The 24,604-nt window shown below is 53.9% G+C and overlaps 1 protein-coding gene across 1 annotated transcript; it reads left to right on the top strand.

Annotated features, from left to right (window-relative positions):
- Positions 1 to 8,201: 8,201 nt before the first annotated feature.
- On the top strand, positions 8,202 to 10,008 carry LOC121573004 (protein LRATD2). The gene has a single exon (XM_041885043.2). It carries the CDS (start codon positions 8,760 to 8,762, stop codon positions 9,621 to 9,623), a length of 864 nt encoding a protein of 287 aa, XP_041740977.1. The 5' UTR covers positions 8,202 to 8,759; the 3' UTR covers positions 9,624 to 10,008.
- Positions 10,009 to 24,604: the final 14,596 nt, after the last annotated feature.

Raw genomic sequence — 24,604 nt, 5'->3', positions numbered from 1 at the left:
AGACACTAAGGCCACTCTATGGAACAGTTTATTAGGCTAGACTATGAGACACTAAGGCCACTCTATGGAACAGTTTATTAGGCTAGACTATGAGACACTAAGGCCACTCTATGGAACAGTTTATTAGGCTAGACTATGAGACACTAAGGCCACTCTATGGAACAGTTTATTAGGCTAGACTATGAGACACTAAGGCCACTCTATGGAACAGTTTATTAGGCTAGACTATGAGACACTAAGGCCACTCTATGGAACAGTTTATTAGGCTAGACTATGAGACACTAAGGCCACCATGGAACAGTTTATTAGGCTAGACTATGAGACACTAAGGCCACCATGGAACAGTTTATTAGGCTAGACTATGAGACACTAAGGCCACCATGGAACAGTTTATTAGGCTAGACTATGAGACACTAAGGCCACCATGGAACAGTTTATTAGGCTAGACTATGAGACACTAAGGCCACTCTATGGAACAGTTTATTAGGCTAGACTATGAGACACTAAGGCCATCATGGAACAGTTTATTAGGCTAGACTATGAGACACTAAGGCCACCATGGAACAGTTTATTAGGCTAGACTATGAGACACTAAGGCCACCATGGAACAGTTTATTAGGCTAGACTATGAGACACTAAGGCCACCATGGAACAGTTTATTAGTGTCACAGTTCCCTCAGCCAGAACCCAGAAGCAGACCAGGACAAGGAGAGTTGAACGAAGGTGAGGGTTTATTTAGATACAAAAAGGTGCAGAATAATCCAGGGACAGAGCGGGCGGCGTGGATGAGTTGTTGGGGGTGCAGTTCTAGGTCCAGTGATGGCTCGGCAGCCGCCGACCATCAGGCAGAGGTGGGGTGAAGGTTCCGGACGTGTGACTGCAGATGGGACAAAAACGGAGGTAAGGAAACAATAACCCAACAAAGTACAAAACAACAAAACTCACGTAAGATACTCTAAACTGATACTCAGAACACCTACTGTTCATGGCTAACGATCAGGCAGGAACTGGATGTTTGGCCAGAGCCTAAGAAGGGTGATGATGAGGACCAGGTGTGCAGATTGCTGATGGGATGCAGGTGCGGAAAACCAGAGAGCTCCCCGGAGCGTTCCCGAACCCTCGGGAAACTGGAGACTACGAACAAAAACACTAGTCACCAGACAGGACCCGACTCAGACTGCCGGGATCGTTACAGTACCCCCCCTCCGGCCGAACGCCACCGGGCGGACTCCCGGAGCGCCAGGATGGAGACGGTAGAAGTCGCTGATGAGGTCAGCATCTAGGACCTGTCGCGCAGGAATCCAACTCCTCTCTTCAGGACCATACCCCTCCCAGTCCACGAGGTACTGGAAACCCCGGCCCCGCCGTCTGGAATCCATGATGCGACGCACCGTGTAGGCAGGACCACCTCCGATCATCCGAGGAGGAGGAGGAGGAGGCGGAGGAGGCAACAGAGGACTGAGGAAGACAGGCTTGAGGCAGGAGACATGAAAGGTGGGATGGACTCTGAGCGTCCTCGGTAGTTTGAGTCGAACTGCCACCGGATTGATCACCTTCTCCACCACAAACGGACCAATGAACTTCGGTAACAACTTCCTAGACTCAGTCCGTAACGGAAGATCCCGTGTGGCCAACAAACCCTATCTCCGATGGTATAGGTGGGAGCGGGGATCCGGCGACGATCGCCTGGAGCTGATACCGGTCCGAACCTCTAAGGAGTGCCTTTCTGGCCCGATGCCAGGTCCGGTGGCAACGACGAATATGGGCCTGAACAGAAGGCACTGAGAGCTCCTTCTCCTGAGAAGGGAACAGGGGAGGTTGGTAGCCATACAGGCACTGGAAGGGAGACATCCCAGTGGCAGATGTAGGGGAGAGTATTGTGGGCATACTCAACCCAAGGCAACTGAGAGGCCCAGGAGGTGGGGTTGGAAGAGACCAGACAGCGTAGCGTGGATTCCATCTTCTGGTTGGCTCTCTCCGCCTGACCATTGGATTGGGGGTGAAAACCAGATGTGAGACTGACTGTAGCTCCAATGGCCAAACAGAAGGACTTCCAGACAGCAGAGGTAAACTGAGGGCCACGGTCGGAAACAATATCACTGGGCAAACCGTGGACCCTGAAAACCTCCCTAACCAGGATCTCGGACGTCTCCGAGGCAGAGGGAAGCTTGGCAATAGGCACAAAGTGGGCGAACTTGCTGAATCTGTCCACGATAGTCAGAACGACCGTGTTCCCCTCAGAAGCCGGCAACCCCGTGACGAAGTCCAGGGCCAGATGCGACCATGGACGCCGGGGAATAGGAAGGGGGTGAAGTAGTCCAGAGCTGGGCCGATTGGTACTCTTATTCTGCGCACACACTGGACAGGCAGCAACAAAACCCCGAGTATCCTCGGCCATGGCAGAGCCACCAAAAAGCGTCTGCGAAGAAACGCCATTGTCCGAGCCACGCCAGGGTGACAAGCCATCTTGCTGGCGTGGGACCATTTGAGGACAGCAGGACGAACCGACTCAGGCACAAACAACCGACCGGGTGGACCGTTACCGGGACCGGGCTGAGTCCGAAGGGCCGCCAGCACCTCTTCCTCAATCTTCCACATGACTGCTCCCACGACGCAGTTCGGGGGGGAGAATTGTCTCGGTCTTGGACCCACTCTCCTCCGTCTTGGAGAACATCCGGGACAAAGGCGTCCGCCTTGCCGTTCTTAGATCCAGGTCGGAACGTCAGGGCAAACTTGAATCGTCCGAAAAAACAACGCCCACCTGGCCTGCCGGGGAGTTGAGACGTTTAGCCCGATTGCACGTAAGCAAGATTCTTGTGGTCAGTCCAGACAATAAACGGTTGCTCCGCCCCCTCCAACCAGTGGCGCCACTCCTCCAAGGCAAGTTTCACCGCGAGAAGCTCCCGGTTACCCACATCGTAATTCCTCTCTGCAGGCGAAAGGCGCGAGAGTAGTAGGCGCAGGGATGGAGTTTACTGTCCGTGGAGCATCGCTGCGACAGGATGGCGCCAACTCCCACATCAGATGCGTCCACTTCAACGACGAACTGACGGGCCGTGTCCGGTTGAGAGAGAATCGATGCGTTGGTGAATCGCCTCTTCAAATCCAGAAACGCGATCCGCCTCCGGATTCCACTTGAAGGTCCTGATACTGGAAGTCAAGGCAGTTAATGGAGCGGCCACGCGGCTGTAATCCCGGATGAATCTGCGGTAGAAATTCGCAAACCCCAAAAATCTCTGGAGCTGCAATCTCGTACCGGGCTGGGCCCATTCCAGAACCGCTCTAACCTTCTCCTGATCCATCCTAATCTCACCCCTGGAGATGATGTACCCGAGAAAGGATGTCGTGTGGGCGTGAAACTCGCACTTCTCGGCCTTCACGAACAGGCGATTCTCCAACAATCGCTGCAGAACCTGCCGGACATGCTGGACGTGGTCGGAAGGTTCCTTCGAGAAGATCAGAATGTCATCCAGGTAAACAAACACGAAGAGACCGATCATATCTCTCAGGACGTCGTTCACCATACTCTGGAATACCGCTGGAGCATTGGTCAGTCAAACGGCATCACCTGATACTCAAGTGACCCATCGGTGTATTCGAAACCCGTCAACCACTCGTCCCCCTCTCTGATCCGGACCAGGTGATCGCATTGCGTAGGTCTAGCTTAGTGAACACCGTAGCACCCTGTAAGGATCGAAGGCAGAACTCATCAAGGGCAGGGGATACTTGTTCTTGACCGTGATGTCATTCAACCCCCGATAATCAATACACGGTCGAAGAGAGCCATCCTTCTTACCCACAAAGAAGAATCCTGCCCCCAGGGGTGATGACGGGACGAACGAGACCCGCAGCTAGGGACTCCTTGATGTAGGTCTCCAACGCCTCACGTTCAGGTCGGGAGATACTGTATAACCTTCCCTTGGGGTAGACAGCTCCAGGGACCAGGTTGATGGCACAATCATAAGGTCGGTGGGGAGGAAGTGACAGAGCCTTCTGCTTACTGAAAACTTCCCCCAAATCGTGATATGTCTCGGGAACCAGGGACAAATCTGGGGGTTTAGCCTCAATCACCTGACTGGGAACCGAATGGGGGCAGGCAGTCTTGAGACAGTTAGCATGACAATCAAGGCTCCAACTCGTTACCTTGCCCGTCACCCAATCGAACGTGGGATTGTGTTCCTTCAGCCAGGGGTATCCAAGGACCAGAGGAACATGGGAAGACGGCAGAATGAAAAATGAAATCATCTCAGAATGATTCCCCGACAACCGCATCTTAACCGGCTCAGTCCTCATCGTGATACGTGCCAGACTACTGCCGTTCAGAGTGGTCGCTTCAATGGCTTCCGGCAATTGCTCCTTGGAAAGCCCCAGCTGTTCCACCAACTTTCGGCATCAAGAAAGCTTCCGCCGGCACCTGAATCGATAAAAGCGTTAAGCGCTAAGCTCTGATTCCTGTTCACAAGGGTAGCCGGGAAGCGGGGTCTGACAGAGGTACTGAGAGGTTGAAACTGGCTCGCTAAAAGTCCTCCCAACTTTAGCGAGCCGGGCAGTTTGACGACCGCCGGGAACAAGTGGAGATGTAATGTCCCGAGCGACCACAGTAGAGGCAGCAGTTGGTCTTACGTCTATGTTGACGCTCCTCCTTGGTTAACCGTGCCGCCCCACTTGCATGGGTTCAGAATCGGGAGAGAGGTCCTCTCCACTAATCCTTTGTGGTGGAGAATGATCGACGTGTTCTGGTCCACCACCCGACCCGACTGGGAACTGAGAAGCTGATCGATTGGACGGACCCCATTGCTTCTCCCTCCTTCGCTCTCGGACTCGATTATCCACCCGAATAGACAAGGCTACCAAGCTGTCCAGGTCACTAGGCTCCGGATAGGAGATCAACTCATCCTTGAGCTGCTCCGACAGACCCTGGTAAAGGCCGCTTGCAAAGACTCCTCGTTCCACCCACTCTCCACAGCCAACGTCTTGAACTCGATCACGAAGTCGGCCACGCTGCGAGTTCCTTGGTGAAGAGAAAACAGGCGCCTAGCTGCGTCCCTCCCTCGGACGGAATGGTCGAAGAGCTTCCTCATCTCGGCCGTGAACCCCTGGTATGAAGCTCATGCAGGGATCCTGTCGTTCCCAAACGGCTGAAGCCCACTCCAGCGCTCGACCACGCAGCAACTCAATCACAAAGGCTATCCCTAGCCTTGTCTGTGGCATAAGAGTAGGGCTGTAGATCGAACACTAATCCACACTGCATAAGGAAGGAACGGCATCTTCCCAGCTCCCCCTCATATTTATCCGGCGTCGGAACCTTGGGCTCACGGAGGGACACAACTTCCAGAAGCGGCAGGCGAGATGGGTGAACCGGTAGTGGGTCCTCCACCGGACACTGGCGTTGGTTCTGGACCTCCGTCAGGCCGGTAGAAAGGTTCGAACTGACAACGCGATCTCCTGTAGTACCATGCTATGATGGCCCAACATCTTCTCCTGCTGGGTAATGGCATGGCGAACAGAGTCCAGGTCCGCTGGGTTCATTATTGGCCGGATCGTTCTGTCACAGTTCCCTCAGCCAGAACCCAGAAGCAGACCAGGACAAGGAGAGTTGAACGAAGGTGAGGGTTTATTTAGATACAAAAAGGTGCAGAATAATCCAGGGACAGAGCGGGCGGCGTGGATGAGTTGTTGGGGGTGCAGTTCTAGGTCCAGTGATGGCTCGGCAGCCGCCGACCATCAGGCAGAGGTGGGGTGAAGGTTCCGGACGTGTGACTGCAGATGGGACAAAAACGGAGGTAAGGAAACAATAACCCAACAAAGTACAAAACAACAAAACTCACGTAAGATACTCTAAACTGATACTCAGAACACCTACTGTTCATGGCTAACGATCCGGCAGGAACTGGATGTTTGGCCAGAGCCTAAGAAGGGTGATGATGAGGACCAGGTGTGCAGATTGCTGATGGGATGCAGGTGCGGAAAACCAGAGAGCTCCCCGGAGCGTTCCCGAACCCTCGGGAAACTGGAGACTACGAACAAAAACACTAGTCACCAGACAGGACCCGACTCAGACTGCCGGGATCGTTACAATTAGGCTAGACTATGAGACACTAAGGCCACTCTATGGAACAGTTTATTAGGCTAGACTATGAGACACTAAGGCCACTCTATGGAACAGTTTATTAGGCTAGACTATGAGACACTAAGGCCACTCTATGGAACAGTTTATTAGGCTAGACTATGAGACACTAAGGCCACCATGGAACAGTTTATTAGGCTAGACTATGAGACACTAAGGCCACTCTATGGAACAGTTTATTAGGCTAGACTATGAGACACTAAGGCCACTCTATGGAACAGTTTATTAGGCTAGACTACTGAGACACTAAGGCCACTCTATGGAACAGTTTATTAGGCTAGACTATGAGACACTAAGGCCACCTATGGAACAGTTTATTAGGCTAGACTACTGAGACACTAAGGCCACTCTATGGAACAGTTTATTAGGCTAGACTATGAGACACTAAGACCACTCTATGGAACAGTTTATTAGGCTAGACTATGAGACACTAAGGCCACTCTATGGAACAGTTTATTAGGCTAGACTATGAGACACTAAGGCCATCATGGAACAGTTTATTAGGGCTAGACTATGAGACACTAAGGCCACTCTATGGAACAGTTTATTAGGCTAGACTATGAGACACTAAGGCCACTCTATGGAACAGTTTATTAGGCTAGACTATGAGACACTAAGGCCACTCCATGGAACAGTTTATTAGGCTAGACTATGAGACACTAAGGCCACTCTATGGAACAGTTTATTAGGCTAGACTATGAGACACTAAGGCCACTCTATGGAACAGTTTATTAGGCTAGACTATGAGACACTAAGGCCACTCTATGGAACAGTTTATTAGGCTAGACTATGAGACACTAAGGCCACTCCATGGAACAGTTTATTAGGCTAGACTATGAGACACTAAGGCCATCATGGAACAGTTTATTAGGCTAGACTATGAGACACTAAGGCCACTCTATGGAACAGTTTATTAGGCTAGACTATGAGACACTAAGGCCACTCTATGGGAACAGTTTATTAGGCTAGACTATGAGACACTAAGGCCACTCTATGGAACAGTTTATTAGGCTAGACTATGAGACACTAAGGCCACTCTATGAAACAGTTTATTAGGCTAGACTATGAGACACTAAGGCCACCATGGAACAGTTTATTAGGGCTAGACTATGAGACACTAAGGCCACTCTATGGAACAGTTTATTAGGCTAGACTATGAGACACTAAGGCCACTCTATGGAACAGTTTATTAGGCTAGACTATGAGACACTAAGGCCACCATGGAACAGTTTATTAGGCTAGACTATGAGACACTAAGGCCACTCTATGGAACAGTTTATTAGGCTAGACTATGAGACACTAAGGCCACCATGGAACAGTTTATTAGGCTAGACTATGAGACACTAAGGCCACTCTATGGAACAGTTTATTAGGCTAGACTATGAGACACTAAGGCCACTCTATGGAACAGTTTATTAGGCTAGACTATGAGACACTAAGGCCACTCTATGGAACAGTTTATTAGTCCTGACTTTAGTGCCATGTTGTTAAGCCCCGAGCCGACTAGGTGAACAATCTGTCGATGTGCCCTTGAGCAAGGCACTTAACCCTAATTGCTCCTGTAAGTCGCTCTGGATAAGAGCGTCTGCTAAATGACTAAAATGTCAAATGTTACAGGAAGAAGAACCGCAGGGTGAAAATGTCATGTATGTGAAATGTCATGTATGTAAAATGTCATATATGTATGCCATGAGAACAACTATCCATCTTCCACTTGTGTAACAACACAACAAAAAGGCTCAACTATATTAGCCCACTATGATATTACAAAGCATCATAGGCTATTATAAAGATATGACTATGTAACAATGTTGCTGCATATGTATCATTACAAAGTTATGTAAAGTTTTTACACATTGATCTAAATCATATTCATTCCCAAGGAGTAGAATATAATGGAAAAACTATGAGCAGAATGGATTGTAATAATGTATACCAACACACTAACTTTGTAGCCTATGTTTTATGACACTTGGGGAACTCAGAAAGGGGACGATCATGAACAGAAAATAAGCACTACAGCTTTAAATGAGAAGCGTTTGTAACAGACGCCGTAGCTGTGCCAAGACCGAGATCTGCAACGACTTGCAGCCTTCATTATCGCTTCGGTGGTGTTGAGTACGCTATAGTGCGGAAACTGTTAATGCATTCTACTTTATCGGCCAGCACGAACATAAGATACATTTTAGTCACCGGGTACGAAGAGCCTTAAACCTATTATTATTGTTTCGACATAATCGTATTGCTCGCGATAGTTAAACGTTCAAACTTTACGCATGGAGAATAGCCTAGAGAACATCAGGTGATGCACATGTAAAGGACTAGCCTACACATGGACGGATGGGAACTGTATTTCCTGAATACTAAATGCTGCTGTTATTCTCCATCCATCCCACAGCACGACACTTGTTGATTTGAATAGACTTCATCACAGCAGACTGCTGCTTGGGAATACTATTTTTCTTTTGTGGGAGACCTGCGGCTACAGATGGATCGTAACCCTTCGGGAGGGTGTCATTCGTTTTACCCGGGCTGTGTGTTACAGAGGCGGCGATGATCCTCGGCTTTTAACAGGTGGACCGCCTGGCACCATCAACATCCTCACATACCTATCTGCTACCAGGGAGGAGGCATGGGCAACCAGGTGGATAAAATGAAACTGTCACATCAAAGTTACGCAGAAGTTCCCACAGTGGACCCCAACGGGCTGGACACTGAGGAGGGTCCTCGGATCGGAGTGTCTTATATTTTCTCAACCGATGACGAGGAACAGGAGGGTGATAACAGTAACGTAGATGGAGCGGATAGGGAGCCCCACGCTGGTACGGAACAGAAACACTACGACAAGAGCAACGAGGTGGAGTGCGCGGTTTACCACCGGGAGGAATGTATTTACGAGAAGAGCGTCAAGACCGCGGACATGGAAACCTACTCCCCCGAGATCCTTCTAAACAAATGCAAGGCAGGTGACCTGGTGGAGTTCGTAACAACGGGGCAGTGCCCCCACTGGGCGGTGTATGTCGGGGACTTCCAGGTGGTGCACCTGCACAGAGCAGAGATAAAGAATAGCTTCCTGACAGACGCCAGCCAGGGAAGGAGATGTAGGATAGTCAACGAGCTGTATAAATTCAAAGCCCTCAGCGCCGATATGGTGGTTCAGAACGCCATGGAACAGGTTGGCGCTAAAGACAGAGAGTTGAGCTGGAGAAATGCAGAGTGCTTTGCCGCTTGGTGCAGGTTTGGCAAACGGGAGTTCAAAATGGGTGGGGAGATCAAGATAGGAAAACAGCCATACAGGTTAAAGATCCTGATGTCAGATAAACAATCTCACATGCTGGAGTTTCAGAGTTTGGAGGACTTGATCATGGAGAAGAGGAGAAACAACCAGCTGGGAAGGACATCGGTGGTCCAGGAGCTGGCCAATCATTTGAACAGTGTCTGGGAGATCAAAAGTGATCCACTCAGTGATCCAATAACAGCACAGACTGCACAGTGATCTGATGGATTTAAAGACCATGATGGCCCTTGCCTATCCAATCACAGACCACTATTTGAGTGGCGTTCCAAACACATATTTTATTCCACATTTTGATGAATAGAATAAATACATCGACCATTCATGTCTAGTTGTTATTTGATTGATGGAAGAAAAATAGTTTTAAAGGTGCAGAATATGATTTGTTCACGTTGATGTTTCATAATGATTGAAATAAAATATACTGTACATGTTTCATGTCTCACCCAGGAAACGATCCTACATACATACCTCTAGCCCTAAGGTTATGTCATTCTGATGAAAACATGTTGTAGAGTATAGGTTGATCAATCATCTAGCTTATTGTACCGTACCAATAAATTAAGTCAAGTAAATGATCATTACATCTTTGCAATCAAACTGGCTTTTATTCCCTGCTGTCTACAGGTGCTGTTTCCACTGGCACCATCTCCCCTACGTAGTGCACTACTTTTGAACAGGGCCCACAGGGATGGGGTGTAGGGGATAGGGTGTAGGGGACAGGGTGTAGGGGACAGGGTGTAGGGGACAGGGTGTAGGGGACAGGGTGTAGGGGACAGGGTGTAGGGGACAGGGTGTAGGGGATAGGTGTAGGGGATAGGGTGTAGGGGATATAGTGTAGGGACAGGTGTAGGGACAGGGTGTGGGATAGGTGTAGGGGATTAGTGTAGTGGACAGGGTGTAGGGGACAGGGTGTAGGGGATAGGGTTGGGATATAGTGTAGGGGACAGGGTAGGGGATATAGTGTAGGGCGGGTGTAGGGGACAGGGGTGTAGGGACAGGGTGTAGGGGACAGGGGTGAGGACAGGGTATAGGGATAGGGTGTAGGGGGATATAGTGTAGGGACAGGTGTAGGGGACAGGTGTAGGGGGACAGGGTGTAGGGATAGGGTGTAGGGACAGGGTGTAGGGATAGGTGTAGGGACAGGTGTAGAGTATAGTGTAGGGGACAGGGTGTAGGGACAGGGTGTAGGGGATAGGGTGTAGGGACAGGGTGTAAGGGGACAGGGTGTAGGGGACAGTGTGTAGAATATAGTGTAGGGGACAGGGTGTAGGGACAGGTGAGGGGACAGGGTGTAGGGACAGGGTGTAGGGATAGGTGTAGGGGACAGGGTGTAGGGGATAGGATGTAGGGAGATAGGTTGTAGGGGACAGGTGTAGGGATAGGTGTAGGGCAGGTGTAGGGGATATGGTGTAGGGACAGGTGTAGGGGACAGGGTGTAGGGGACAGGTGTGGGGATAGGGTTAGACGGTGTAGGGGACAGGGTGTAGGGGGACAGGGTGTGGGATAGGGTGTAGGGACAGGCGTAGGGGATGTGTGGAGGACGGGTGTAGGGGACAAAGTGTAGGGGGACAGGGTGTAGGGGATAGGGTGTAGGGGACAGGGTGTGGGATAGGGTGTAGGGGACAGGTTGTAGTAGTGTAGGGGCAGGTGCAGGGGGATAGGTAGGGGACAGGGTCTAGGGATAGGTAGGGCGGGTGTAGGGATAGGGTGTAGGGGACGGTTGTTAGGTGTAGGGGGACAGTTAGGATAGGGTAGGACAGGGTAGGGACAGTGGGATAGGGGACGGTGTAGAAGGTGTAGGATAGGTGTAGAGTGTGTAGGGGCGGGTGTAGGGATATGGTGTAGGACAGGGTGTAGGGATGGTGTAGGGGCGGTAGGGATAGTGAGGGGACAGGGTGTGGGACAGGGTGTAGGGATAGGGTGTAGGGAACAGGTGTTAGGGGACAGGGTGTAGGGGATAGGGTGTAGGGGGACAGGGTGTAGGGGACAGGGTGTAGGGGGATAGGTGTATGGGGAAGTGTAGGGGACAGGGTGTGGGGATAGGGTGTAGGGGACAGGGTGTGGGACATAGTGTGGGATAGGGACAGGTGTAGGGGACAGTTAGGGGACGGGTGTAGGGGACGGTGTGGGATATAGTGTGGGGACAGGGTGTGGGGATAGGGTGTAGGGGACATGTAGGGACAGGTGTGGGGATATGTGTGGGGATATAGTGTAGGGGACAGGGTGTAGAGCAGGTGTAGGGGACAGGGTGTAGGGATAGGTGTAGGGGACAGGGTGTAGGGGATATAGTGTAGGGGATATAGTGTAGGGGACAGGGTAGAGTAGGGGACAGGGTGTAGGAGACAGGGTGTAGGGGATAGAGTGTAGGGGCGGTGTGGGATAGGGTGTAGGGGACAGGGTGTAGGGGACAGGGTGTAGGGATAGGTGTAGGGGACAGGGTGTAGGGGGATAGGTGTAAAATAGGTGTAGGATATAGTGTGGACGGTGTAGGGACGGGTGTAGGGGACAGGTAGGGGGACAGGGTGTAGGGGACAGGGTGTAGGACGTTTAGGGGACAGGGTGTAGGGACAGGTGTGGGGATAGGGTTAGGGATATAGTGTAGGGGACAGGTGGCGGTGTGGGGCAGAGTGTAGGGATAGGGTGTAGGACAGGGTGTAGAGGATATAGTGACAGGGTGTAGGGTAGGGACAGTGTAGGGGACAGGTGTAGGAGATATAGTGTAGGGGACAGGGTGTAGGGTGTAGGGGACAGGGGTGCTTAGGGGATAGGGGTGTAGGGGATAGGGTGTAGGGGGACAGGGATGTAGGGGGATAGGATGTAGGGGACAGGGTGTAGGGGACAGGGTGTAGGGGATATGGTGTAGGGACAGGGTGTAGGGGATAGGGTGTAGGGGACAGGGTGTAGGGGATAGGGTGTAGGGGACAGGGTGTAGGGGACAGGGTGCTAGGGACAGGGTGTAGGGGACAGGGTGTAGGGGACAGGGTGTAGGGGACAGGGTGTAGGGGACAGGTGTAGGGGACAGGTTGTAGGGGACAGGTGTAGGGGATAGGGTGTAGGGACAGGGTGTAGGGATAGTGTAGGGGATATAGTGTAGGGGATAGGGTGTAGGGGACAGGGTGTAGGGATAGGGGTGTAGGGGACAGGGTGTAGGGGACAGGGTGTAGGGACAGGGTGTAGGGCAGGGTGTAGGGGATAGGGTGTAGGGGACAGGGTGTAGGGGATATAGTGTAGGGGGACAGGTGTAGGGGGATAGGGTGTAGGGGATAGGGTGTAGACAGGGTGTAGGGGATAAGGTGTAGGGATAGGGTGTAGGATAGGGTGTAGGGACAGGGTGTAAGGAACAGGGTGTAGGGGACAGGTGTAGGGGACAGGGTGTAGGGGACAGGGTGTAGGGACAGGGTTGGGACATAGTGCAGGGATAGGGACAGTGTGTAGGGACAGGTGTAGGGGACAGGGGTGTAGGGGACAGGTGTAGGGGAATAGGTTATAGGGACAGGGTGTAGGACAGGTACGGATATAGTGTAGGGATATGAGTGTAGGGACAGGTGTAGAGGATAGGTGTAGGGACAGGGTGTAGGGACAGGGTGTAGGGATAGGTGTAGGGGACAGGGTGTAGGGGATAGGAGTGTAGGGTATAGTGTAGGGATAGGGTGTAGGACAGGTGTAGGGACAGGTTTTAGGGGACAGGGTGTAGGGGACAGGGTGTGGGATAGGGTGTAGGGGGATATAGTGTAGGGGACAGGGTGTAGGGGACAGGGTGTAGGGGATAGGGTGTAGGGATATAGTGTAGGGGACAGGGTGTAGGGTGTAGGGGACAGGGTGTAGGGGACAGGTGTAGGGGCAGGGTGTAGGGGACAGGAGTGTAGGGGATAGTGTAGGGGATATAGTGTAGGGGACAGGGTGTAGGGGTGTAGGGGACAGGGTGTAGGTGTAGGGACAGGGTGTAGGGGACAGGGTGTAGGGAGTGGTGTAGGGACAGGTGTAGGGAATATAGTGTAGGGGACAGGGTGTAGGGTGTAGGGATAGGGTGTAGGGGACAGGGTGTAGGGACAGGGTGTAGGGATATAGTGTAGGGGACAGGGTGTAGGGTGTAGGGGATAGGGTGTAGGGGGACAGGTGTAGGGAATTAGTGTAGGGGGACAGGGTGTAGGGATATAGTGTAGGGGACAGGGTGTAGGGTGTAGGGGATAGGTGTAGGGACAGGGTGTAGGGAACAGTGTGTAGGGGATAGGGTGTAGGGGACAGGGTGTAGGGGACAGGGTTAGGGGACAGGTGTAGGAGAATAGTGTAGGGGACAGGTGTAGGGTTGTGGGGACAGGGTGTAGGGATAGGGTGTAGGGGATAGGTGTAGGGGACAGGGTGTAGGGGACAGGGTGTAGGGGATAGGGTGTAGGGGATAGGATGTGGACAGGGTGTGGGGACAGGGTGTAGGGACAGGGTGTAGGGGACAGGGTGTAGGGGACAGGGTGTAGGGACAGGGTGTAGGGGACAGTGTGTAGGGGATAGGGTGTAGGGGGACAGTGTGTAGGGGATAGGGTGTAGGGGACAGTGTAGGGGACAGGGTGTAGGGACAGGGTGTAGGGGATAGGTGTGAACAGTGTGTAGGGTGTAGGGGTTGGGTGTAGGGACAGGGTGTAGGGGATAGGGGTGTAGGGGACAGGGTGTAGGGCGGTGTAGGGGATAGGTGTGGGGGACAGGGTGTAGGGGATAGGGTGTAGGGGTCAGGGTGTAGGGGACAGGGTTGTAGGGGACGGGTGTAGGGGATATAGTGTAGGGGACGGTGTAGGGTAGGGGACGGGTGTGGTGACAGGGTGTAGGGATATGAGTGTAGGGACGGGTGTAGGTGTAGGGGACAGGGTGTAGGACAGGGTGTAGAGGTAGGGTGTAGGGGGACAGGGTGTAGGGGATATAGTGTAGGGGACGGGTGCTTGCGTAGGGGACGGGTGTAGGGGACAGGGTGTAGGGGATAGGGTGTAGGGGACGGGTGTAGGGATATAGTGTAGGGACAGGGTGTAGGGTGTAGGGATAGGGTGTAGGGGACAGGGTGTAGGGTGACAGGGTGTAGGGACAGGGTGTAGGAGATATAGTGTAGGGGACAGGTGTAGGGTGTAGGGGACAGGTGTAGGGGATAGGGTGTAGGGATAGGGTGTAGGGACAGGGTGCAGGGATAGGATTTAGGGACAGGGTGTAGGGGACAGGGTGTAGGGGATATGGTGTGGGACGGGTGTAGGATAGGGTGTAGGGGACAGGGTGTAGGGGATAGGAGTTAGGGATAGGGTGTAGGGACAGTGTAGGATGGGTGTAGGGACAGGTGTAGGGGACAGGGTGTAGGGACGGGTGTAGGGATAGGGTGTAGGGACAGGGTGTAGGGATAGGGTGTAGGGACAGGGTGTAGGGGGCGGTGTAGGGGATAGGTGTAGGGGATATAGTGTAGAGATAGGGTGTAGGGGACAGGGGTGTAGGGGACAGGGTGTAGGGATAGGGTGTAGGGGACAGGGTGTGGGGACGGGTGTAAGGGATAGGGTGTAGGGGACAGGTGTGGGGATGTGTGTAGGGGACAGGGTGTAGGGGATAGGGGTGTAGGGGACAGGGGTGTAGGGATAGGTGGGGACGGGTGTAGGGAACAGGGTGTAGGGGGACGGGTGTAGGGGACAGGGTGTAGGGGATATAGTGTAGGGGACAGGGTGTAGGGGATAGGGTGTAGGGGACATAGTGTAGGGATAGGGGACAGGGTGTGGGGCATAGGGGACAGGTGTGGGATTGTGCGGAAGTGTGGGATAGGTGTAGAGACGGGTGTAGGGGACAGGTGTGGAGATAGTGTGTAGGGATATAGTGTAGGGGCGGTGTGAGTGAATGTAGGGGACAGGGTGTAGGGGACAGGGTGTAGGGGACGGGGTGTGGATGGGTGTAGGGGATAGGGTGTAGGGGATATAGTGTAGGGGATAGGGGTGTAGGGGACGGGTGTAGAGGATGGGGTGTAGGGGATATAGTGTAGGGGATAGGGTGTAGGGACAGGGTGTAGGGGACAGTTTTTAGGGGACAGGGTTAGGGGACAGGGTGTAGAGTAGGGGGATATAGTGGGGGACAGGGTGTAGGGGACAGGGTGTAGGGATAGGGTGTAGGGATATAGTGTAGGGGACAGGGTGTAGGGTGTAGGGGACGGGTGTAGGGGACGGGTGCTAGGGGACAGGGTGTAGGGTGTAGGGATAGGGTGTAGGGGACAGGGTGTAGGGATATAGTATAGGGGACAGGGTGCAGGGTGTAGGCGGGTGTGGGGACAGGGTGTAGGAGATATAGTGTAGGGACAGGTGTAGGTGTAGGGACAGGGTGTAGGGGATAGGGTGTAGGGGATAGGGTGTAGGGGGACAGAGTGTAGGGGACAGGGTGTAGGGGATAGGGTGTAGGGACAGGGTGTAGGGGATAAATGTAGGGGACAGTGTGTAGGATAGGAGTGTAAGGGATATAGTGTAGGGACAGTGTGTAGGGATAGGGTGTAGGGATGAGATGTAGGACGGTGTAGGGACAGTGTGTAGGGAGTGTAGGAGGACGGGTGTAGGGGACAGGGTGTAGGGATAGGGTGTAGGGGACAGGGTGTAGGGACAGTGTGTAGGGGATAGTGTAGACAGTGTAGGGGATAGGTGTGTAGGGACAGTGTGTAGGACAGGGTGTAGGGGACAGGGTGTAGGGGGATAGGGTGTAGGGACAGTGTAGGGGACAGGTGTAGGAACAGTGTGTAGGGTGTAGGTTGGTGTAGGGACAGGGTTAGGGGATAGGTGTAGGGGACAGGGTGTAGGGACGGTGTAGGGGATAGGGTGTAGGGACGGTGTAGGGTATGGAGATGGGGACGGGTGTAGGGGATATAGTGTAGGGGCGGTGTCAGGGTGTAGGGACAGGGTGTAGGGGACAGGGAGTGTAGGGGACAGGGTGTAGAGGACAGGGTGTAGGGATATAGTGTAGGGACAGGGTGTAGGGTGTAGGATGGTTAGGCGGGTGTAGGGGATATAGTTAGGGACAGGGTGTAGGGTGTAGAGGCGGGTGTAGGGGACAGGGTGTGGATAGTGAGGACGGTGTAGGGGACAGGGTGTAGGGGAGGTTAGAGATAGATGTAGGGGACAGGGTAGGGGATAGGATGGGGACAGGTGTGGAGCGGTGTAGAGGATATGGTGTAGGGACAAGAGTAGAGATGAGTGTAGGACAGGTGTAGGGGATAGGGTGTAGGGGACAGGGTGTAGGGGATAGGTGTAGGGGACAGGGTGTAGGGGACGGTGTAGGGACGGGTGTGTTTAGTGTAGGGTGTGACAGTGTAGGGGGACGGGTGTAGAGTAGGGTGTAAGGGGATTGTGTAGGGGATAGGTGTAGGGACAGGGTGTAGGGGACAGGGTGTAGGTGGGTGTAGGGACAGGTGTGAGACGGTGTAGGGGATGTAGGGCGGGTGGGGAAGAGTGTGGACAGAGTGTAGGATATAGAGATGCAAGGGACAGGTATAGGGTCAGGTGTAGGCTGGATATATGTAGGGACAGTGAGGAAGGTGTAGAGACAGGGTGTAGGGGACAGGGTGTAGGGATGAGATGTGGGGACAGGGTGTAGGGAACAGGGTGTAGGGGACAGGTGTGTAGGGATATAGTGTAGGGGACAGGGTGTAGGGGATAGGGTGTAGGGGACAGGTGTAGGGACATAGTGTAGGGATAGGGGACAGGGTGTAGGGGACAGGGTGTAGGGGACAGGGTGTAGGGGATTAGTGTAGGGACAGGTGTAGTGGGATAGGGTGTAGGGACAGGGTAGGGGACAGGGTGTAGAGGATATAGTGTAGGGGATATAGTGTAGGGACAGGTGTAGGGGATAGGGTGTAGAGGACGGTTAGGGGACAGGGTGTAGGGGACAGGGTGTAGGGGACAGGTGTAGGGGATAGGATGTAGGGGACAGGGTGCAGGAGACAGGGTGTAGGGGATGCGGTGGGGACAGGTGTAGGAACAGGGGTGTAGGAGTGGGTGTAGGGGACAGGGTGTAGGGACAGGGTGTAGGGGATAGGATGTAGGGGACAGGGTGTAGGAACAGGGTGTAGGGATAGGGTGTAGGGACAGGGTGTAGGGGACACAGTGTAGGGATAGGGGACAGGGTGTAGGGGACAGGGGTGTAGGGGACAGGGTGTAGGGGACAGGGTGTAGGGGATATAGTGTAGGGGATATAGTGTACGGGTGGGATGGTAGGGCGGTGGGACAGGGTGTAGGGGATATAGTGTAGGGGACAGGGTGTAGGGATAGGTGCAGGGACAGGGTGTAGGGGACAGGGTCTTAGGGGATATAGTGTAGGGATATAGTTGAGGGACAGGGTGTAGGGGATAGGTGTAGGGGGGGTGTAGGGGACAGGGTGTAGGGGACAGGTGTAGGGACAGGGTGTAGGGGACATGTGTAGGGTAGGGTGAAGGGGACAGTGTGTAGGGGATAGGGGTTAGGGGACGTTGGGGGACAGGGTGTAGGGACAGGGTGTAGGGGATAGGTGTAGGGACGTGTAGGGGACAGGGTGTAGGGCACAGGGTGTAGGGGATAGGGTGTAGGGAACAGTGTGTAGGGTGTAGGGGTTAGGGTGTAGGGGACAGGGTGTAGGGGATAGGTGTGGGGACAGGGTGTAGGGACTGTGTAGGGGATAGGGTGTAGGGACGGGTGTAGGGATAGGTGTGGGACAGGTGTAGGGGATATAGTGTAGGACAGGGTGCAGGTGTAGGGGATAGGGTGTAGGGGACAGGGTGTAGGAGATATGTGTAGACAGGGTATAGGGGACAGGGTGTAGGGGACAGGGTGTAGGGGACAGGGTGTAGGGATAGGGTGTAGGGGACAGGGTGTAGAGTGTTAGGGGGATAGGAGTGTAGGGGCAGTGTGTAGGGATGTGTAGGACAGTGTGTAGGGGATAGGGTGTAGGGGACAGTGTGTAGGGGACAGGGTGTAGGGGATGGGTGTAGGGGACGGTGTAGAGATAGTGTAGAGACAGTGTGTAGGGGACAGGGTGTAGGAGACAGTGTGTAGGGGATAGGGTGTAGGGGACGTGTGTAGGGGATAGGGTGTAGGGGACAGTGTGTAGGGGACAGGGTGTAGGGGACAGGGTAGGGGACAGGGTGTAGGGGATAGGGTGTAGGGGACAGGGTGTAGGGGACAGTGTGGGAGGGATAGGGTGTAGGGGACAGTGTATAGGGGGATAGGGTGTAGAGGGATAGGAGTTGTAGGGACAGTGTGTAGGGACAGGGTGTAGGGGACAGGGTGTAGGGGTAGAGTGTAGGGAACAGTGTGTAGGGTGTAGGGTTAGGGTGTAGGGGACAGGGTGTAGGGATAGGTGTAGGGACAAGGTGTAGGGGACTGTGTAGGGGATAGGTGTAGGGGACAGGTGTAGGGGATAGGGTGTAGGGACGGGTGTAGGGGATATAGTGTAGGGGACGGTGTGTAGGGTGTAGGGATAGGGTGTAGAGGACAGGGTGTAGGGGGATATAGTGTAGGGGACAGGGTGTAGGGGAGACAGGGTGTAGGGGGACAGGGTGTAGGGGATAGGGTGTAGGGGACAGGGTGTAGGGGACAGTGTGTAGGGGATAGGGTGTAGGGACAGTGTGTAGGGGATAGGGTGTAGGGGACAGTGTGAGGGATAGGTGTAGGGGACAGTGTGTAGGGGACAGGGTGTAGGGGACAGGGTGTAGGGGACAGGGTGTAGGGGATAGGGTGTAGGGGACAGTGTGTAGGGGACAGGGTGTAGGGGACAGGGTGTAGGGGATAGGGTGTAGGGAACAGTGTGTAGGGTGTAGGGGTTAGGGTGTAGGGGACAGGGTGTAGGGGACAGGGTGTAGGGGGATAGGGTGTGGGACAGGGTGTAGGGGGACGGTGTAGGGGATAGGGTGTAGGGGACAGGGTGTAGGGAACAGTGTGTAGGGGATAGGGTGTAGGGGACAGGGTGTAGGGGATAGGGTGTAGGGGACAGGGTGTAGGAGATATAGTGTAGGGGACAGGGGTGTAGGGTGTAGGGGACAGGGTGTAGGGGATAGGGTGTAGGGGATAGGGTGTAGGGGATATAGTGTGGGGACAGGGTGTAGGGTGTGGGATAGGTGTAGGGACAGGGTGTAGGGGATAGGGTGTAGGGGACAGGGTGAGGGGATGGGTGTAGGGGACAGGGTGTAGGGGATAGGAGTGTAGGGGATAGCGTGTGGGGACAGGGTGTAGGGGACAGGGTGTAGGGTATAGGTGTAGGGGATAGGGTGTAGGGGACAGGGTGTAGGGGACAGTGTGTAGGGGATAGGTGTAGGGGACAGTGTGTAGGGGATAGGGTGTAGGGGGACAGTGTGTAGGGGACAGTGTGTAGGGGGACAGGGTGTAGGGGACAGGGTGTAGGGATAGGGTGTAGGGACAGGGTGTAGGGGGACGGGTGTAGGGGATAGGGTGTAGGGGACAGGGTGTAGGGGACAGTGTTAGGGGATAGGTGTAGGGGACAGTGTGTAGGGACAGAGTGTAGGGGACAGGGTGTAGGGGACAGGGTGTAGGGGATAGGGTGTAGGGGGACAGTGTGTAGGGGGACAGGGTGTAGGGGATAGGGTGTAGGGGATAGGGTGTAGGGAACAGTGTGTAGGTGTAGGGGTTAGGGTGTAGGGGACAGGGTATAGGGGACAGGGTGTAGGGGGATAGGGTGTAGGGACAGGGTGTGGGGACAGTGTAGGGGACAGGGTGTAGGGGACAGGGTGTAGGGGACAGGGTGTAGGGGATATAGTGTAGGGGACAGGGTGTAGGGGATAGGGTGTAGGGGACGGGTGTAGGGAACAGTGTGTAGGGGATAGGGTGTAGGGAACGGGTGTAGGGATAGGAGTGTAGGGACAGGGTGTGGGGATATAGTGTAGGGGACAGGGTGTAGGGTGTAGGGGACAGGGTGTAGGGGGATTGGGAGATGGGGTGTAGGGGATATAGTGTAGGGGACAGGGTGTAGGGTGTAGGATAGGGTGTAGGGTACAGGGGTGTAGGGGATAGGGTGTAGGGGACAGGTGTAGGGAATAGGGTGTAGGGGATAGGGTGTAGGGGACAGGGTGTAGGGGGATATAGTGTAGGGGACAGGGTGTAGGGTGTAGGGGACAGGGTGTAGGGGATATAGTGTAGGGGACAGGGTGTAGGGTGTAGGGACAGGGTGTAGGGGACAGGGTGTAGGGGATAGGGTGTAGGGGATATAGTGTAGGGGACAGGGTGTAGGGGATAGGGTGTAGGGGACAGGGTGTAGGGGACAGGGTGTAGGGGACAGGGTGTAGGGGACAGGGTGTAGGGGATAGGGTGTAGGGGATAGGGTGTAGGGGATAGGGTGTAGGGGACAGGGTGTAGGGGATAGGGTGTAGGGGGACAGTGTGTAGGGGATAGGGTGTAGGGGATAGGGTGTAGGGGACAGGGTGTAGGGACAGGGTGTGGGGACAGGATGTAGGGTGTAGGGGATAGGGTGTAGGGGATAGGGTGTAGGGGATAGGGTGTAGGGGACAGTGTGTAGGGGATAGGGTGTAGGGTGTAGGGGATAGGGTGTAGGGGACAGGGTGTAGGGACAGGTGTAGGGGATAGGGTGTAGGGGGTATAGTGTAGGGGACAGGGTGTAGGGGGATATAGTGTAGGGGATATAGTGTAGGGGATAGGGTGTAGGGGACAGGGTGTAGGGGATATGGTGTAGGGGACAGGGTGTAGGGGATAGGATGTAGGGGACAGGTGTAGACAGGGTGTAGGGATAGGGTGTAGGGACAGGGTGTAGGGGACAGGGTGTAGCGGACAGTGTGTAGGGGATAGGGTGTAGGGGATAGGGTGTAGGGGACAGGGTGTAGGGATAGGGTGTAGGGGACAGGGTGTAGGGGATAGGGTGTAGGGGACAGGGTGTAGGGGATAGGGTGTAGGGGACAGGGATGGGGTGTAGGACAGTGTGTAGGGGATATAGTGTAGGGGACAGGGTGTAGGGGATATAGTGTGGGGATAGGGTGTAGGGGATAGGGTGTAGGGGACAGGGTGTGGGGACAGGGTGTAGGGGACAGGGTGTAGGGACAGGGTGTAGGGGACAGGGTGTAGGGGATAGGGTGTAGGGGACAGGGTGTAGGGGACAGGTGTAGGGGACAGGGTGTAGGGGACAGGATGTAGGGGATATGGTGTAGGGGACAGGGTGTAGGGGACAGGGTGTAGGGGACAGGGTGTAGGGGACAGGGTGTAGGGAACAGGGTGTAGGGGACAGGGTGTAGGGGATAGGGTGTAGGGGAACAGTGTGTAGGGGACAGGGTGCTAGGGGACAGGGTGTAGGGGACAGAGTGTAGGGGACAGTGTGTAGGGATAGGGTGTGGGGGATAGGTGTAGGGGGATATAGTGTAGGGAATAGGGTGTAGGGGACAGGGTGTAGGGGATAGGGTGTAGGGGATAGGGTGTAGGGGACAGGGTGTAGGGTGTAGGGGATATGGTGTAGGGGGACAGGGTGTAGGGTGTAGGGGACAGGGTGTAGGGGATAGGGTGTAGGGGACAGGGTGTAGGGGATAGGGTGTAGGGGATATAGTGTAGGGGATAGGGTGTAGGGGACAGGGTGTAGGGGACAGGGTGTAGGGGATAGGGTGTAGGGGACAGGGTGTAGGGGATAGGGTGTAGGGAATAGGGTGTAGGGACAGGGTGTAGGGGACAGGGTGTAGGGGATAGGGTGTAGGGGACAGGGTGTAGGGGATATAGTGTAGGGGACAGGGTGTAGGGTGTAGGGGACAGGGTGTAGGGGACAGGGTGTAGGGGATAGGGTGTAGGGGATATAGTGTAGGGGACAGGGTGTAGGGGACAGGGTGTAGGGGATAGGGTGTAGGGGATAGGGTGTAGGGACAGGGTGTAGGGGATATAGTGTAGGGGACAGGGTGTAGGGACAGGAGTGTAGGGTGTAGGGGACAGGGTGTAGGGGATAGGGTGTAGGGGATAGGGTGTAGGGGACAGGGTGTAGGGGACAGGGTGTAGGGGATAGGGTGTAGGGGACAGGGTGTAGGGGACAGGGTGTAGGGGATAGGGTGTAGGGGATAGGGTGTAGGGGACAGGTGTAGGGGACAAGGTGTAGGGGATAGGGTGTAGGGGATAGGGTGTGGGAACAGGGTGTAGGGGATAGGGTGTAGGGACAGGGTGTAGGGGACAGGGTGTAGGGGATAGGGTGTAGGGGATAGGGTGTAGGGGACAGGGTGTAGGGGATAGGGTGTAGGGGACAGGGTGTAGGGTGTAGGGGATATGGTGTAGGGGACAGGGTGTAGGGTGTAGGGACAGGGTGTAGGGGACAGGGTGTAGGGGATAGGGTGTAGGAGGACAGGGTGTAGGGGACAGGGTGTAGGGTGTAGGGGACAGGGTGTAGGGGATAGGGTGTAGGGATAGGGTGTAGGGGATATAGTGTAGGGACAGGGTGTAGGGGACAGGGTGTAGGGGATAGGGTGTAGGGGACAGGAGTGTAGGGGATATAGTGTAGGGGGACAGGGTGTAGGGTGTAGGGGACAGGGTGTAGGGGATAGGGGTGTAGGGGATAGGATGTAGGGACAGGGTGTAGGGACAGTGTGTAGGGGACAGGGTGTAGGGGATATAGTGTAGGGATATAGTGTAGGGGGACAGTGTGTAGGGGACAGGGTGTAGGGGACAGGGTGTAGGGGACAGGGTGTAGGGGACAGGGTGTAGGGGACAGGGTGTAGGGGACAGGGTGTAGGGGATAGGGTGTAGGGGACAGGGTGTAGGGGATATAGTGTAGGGACAGGTGTAGGGGACAGGGTGTAGGGGACAGGGTGTAGGGGACAGGGTGTAGGGATATGGTGTAGGGGACAGGGTGTAGGGGACAGGGTGTAGGGGACAGGGTGTAGGGGATATGGTGTAGGGGACAGGGTGTAGGGGACAGGGTGTAGGGGATAGGGTGTAGGGGATAGGGTGTAGGGGACAGGGTGTAGGGGATAGGGTGTAGGGGACAGGGTACCAACCCCTATCTATGCCTGCATAGTCTATTAATCATTTATGCACACTTATCTTCCACCTGCTTTACAGTCAGCCTCATATCTCAGAGTACTAGCCTGTTTCCACCTGCTTTACAGTCAGCCTCATATCTCAGAGTACTAGCCTGTTTCTAGTCTATCGGTTCCTCAGTTTCTAACTGGTATATGTGGAGAATTCTATCTTTACTCTGTCTGAACCAGAAGAACAGGAGTCAAGTAATTATCACTAACTGAGTTAGAACCAGAAGAACAGGAGTCATGTAATTATCAGAGCCTCCCTCCCAGTGAGGTTGAATAGGATCTGACGGCGTGGGGGGAGCTACTAGCAACTAGACTACCCTACAGCTATCTACTGTGTAGCTACTATCTATACAGCTGGCAACTAGCCAGCTACAGCCAGCTACAGTGAGGGAAAAAAGTATTTGATCCCCTGCTGATTTTGTACGTTTGCTCACTGACAAAGACATGATCAGTCTATAATTTTAATGGTAGTTTTATTTGAACAGTGAGAGACAGAATAACAACAAAAACATCCAGAAAAACGCATGTCAAAAATGTTATAAATTGATTTGCATTTTAATGAGGGAAATAAGTATTTGACCCCCTCTCAATCAGAAAGGTTGAGCAAGGTCCCCCTGCTCAAGAAAGCACATATACATGCCCGTCTGAAGTTTGCCAATGAGCATTTGAATGATTCAGAGGAGAACTGGGTGAAAATATTGTGGTCAGATGAGACCAAAATGGAGCTCTTTGGCATCAACTCAACTCACCGTGTTTGGAGGAGGAGGAATGCTGCCTATGACCCCAAGAACACCATCCCCAACGTCAAACATGGAGGTGGAAACATTATGCTTTGGGGGTGTTTTTCTGCTAAGGGGACAGGACAACTTCACCGCATCAAAGGGACGATGGACGGGACTGTCAAATCTTGGGTGAGAACCTCCTTCCCTCAGCTAGGGCATTGAAAATGGGTCGTGGATGGGTATTCCAGCATGAAAATGACCCAAAACACACGGCCAAGGCAACAAAGGAGTGGCTCAAGAAGAAGCACATTAAGGTCCTGGAGTGGCCTAGCCAGTCTCCAGACCTTAATCCCAAAGAAAATCTGTGGAGGGAGCTGAAGGTTCGAGTTGCCAAACGTCAGCCTCGAAACCTTAATGGCTTGGAGAAGATCTGCAAAGAGGAGTGGGACAGAATCCCTCCTGAGATGTGTGCA

This window comes from Coregonus clupeaformis, chromosome 8, assembly GCF_020615455.1.
Source record: "Coregonus clupeaformis isolate EN_2021a chromosome 8, ASM2061545v1, whole genome shotgun sequence".
Taxonomy (NCBI): Eukaryota; Metazoa; Chordata; class Actinopteri; order Salmoniformes; family Salmonidae; genus Coregonus; species Coregonus clupeaformis.
The sequence above is the reverse complement of the archived record's forward strand: the minus strand, read 5'-3'. Positions and strand labels throughout refer to the sequence as shown.

What these genes read in the sequence shown, in the direction of transcription:
- LOC121573004 (XM_041885043.2), top strand. Translation starts at nt 8,760, where the DNA reads ATGGGCAACCAGGTGGATAAAATGAAACTGTCACATCAAAGTTACGCA.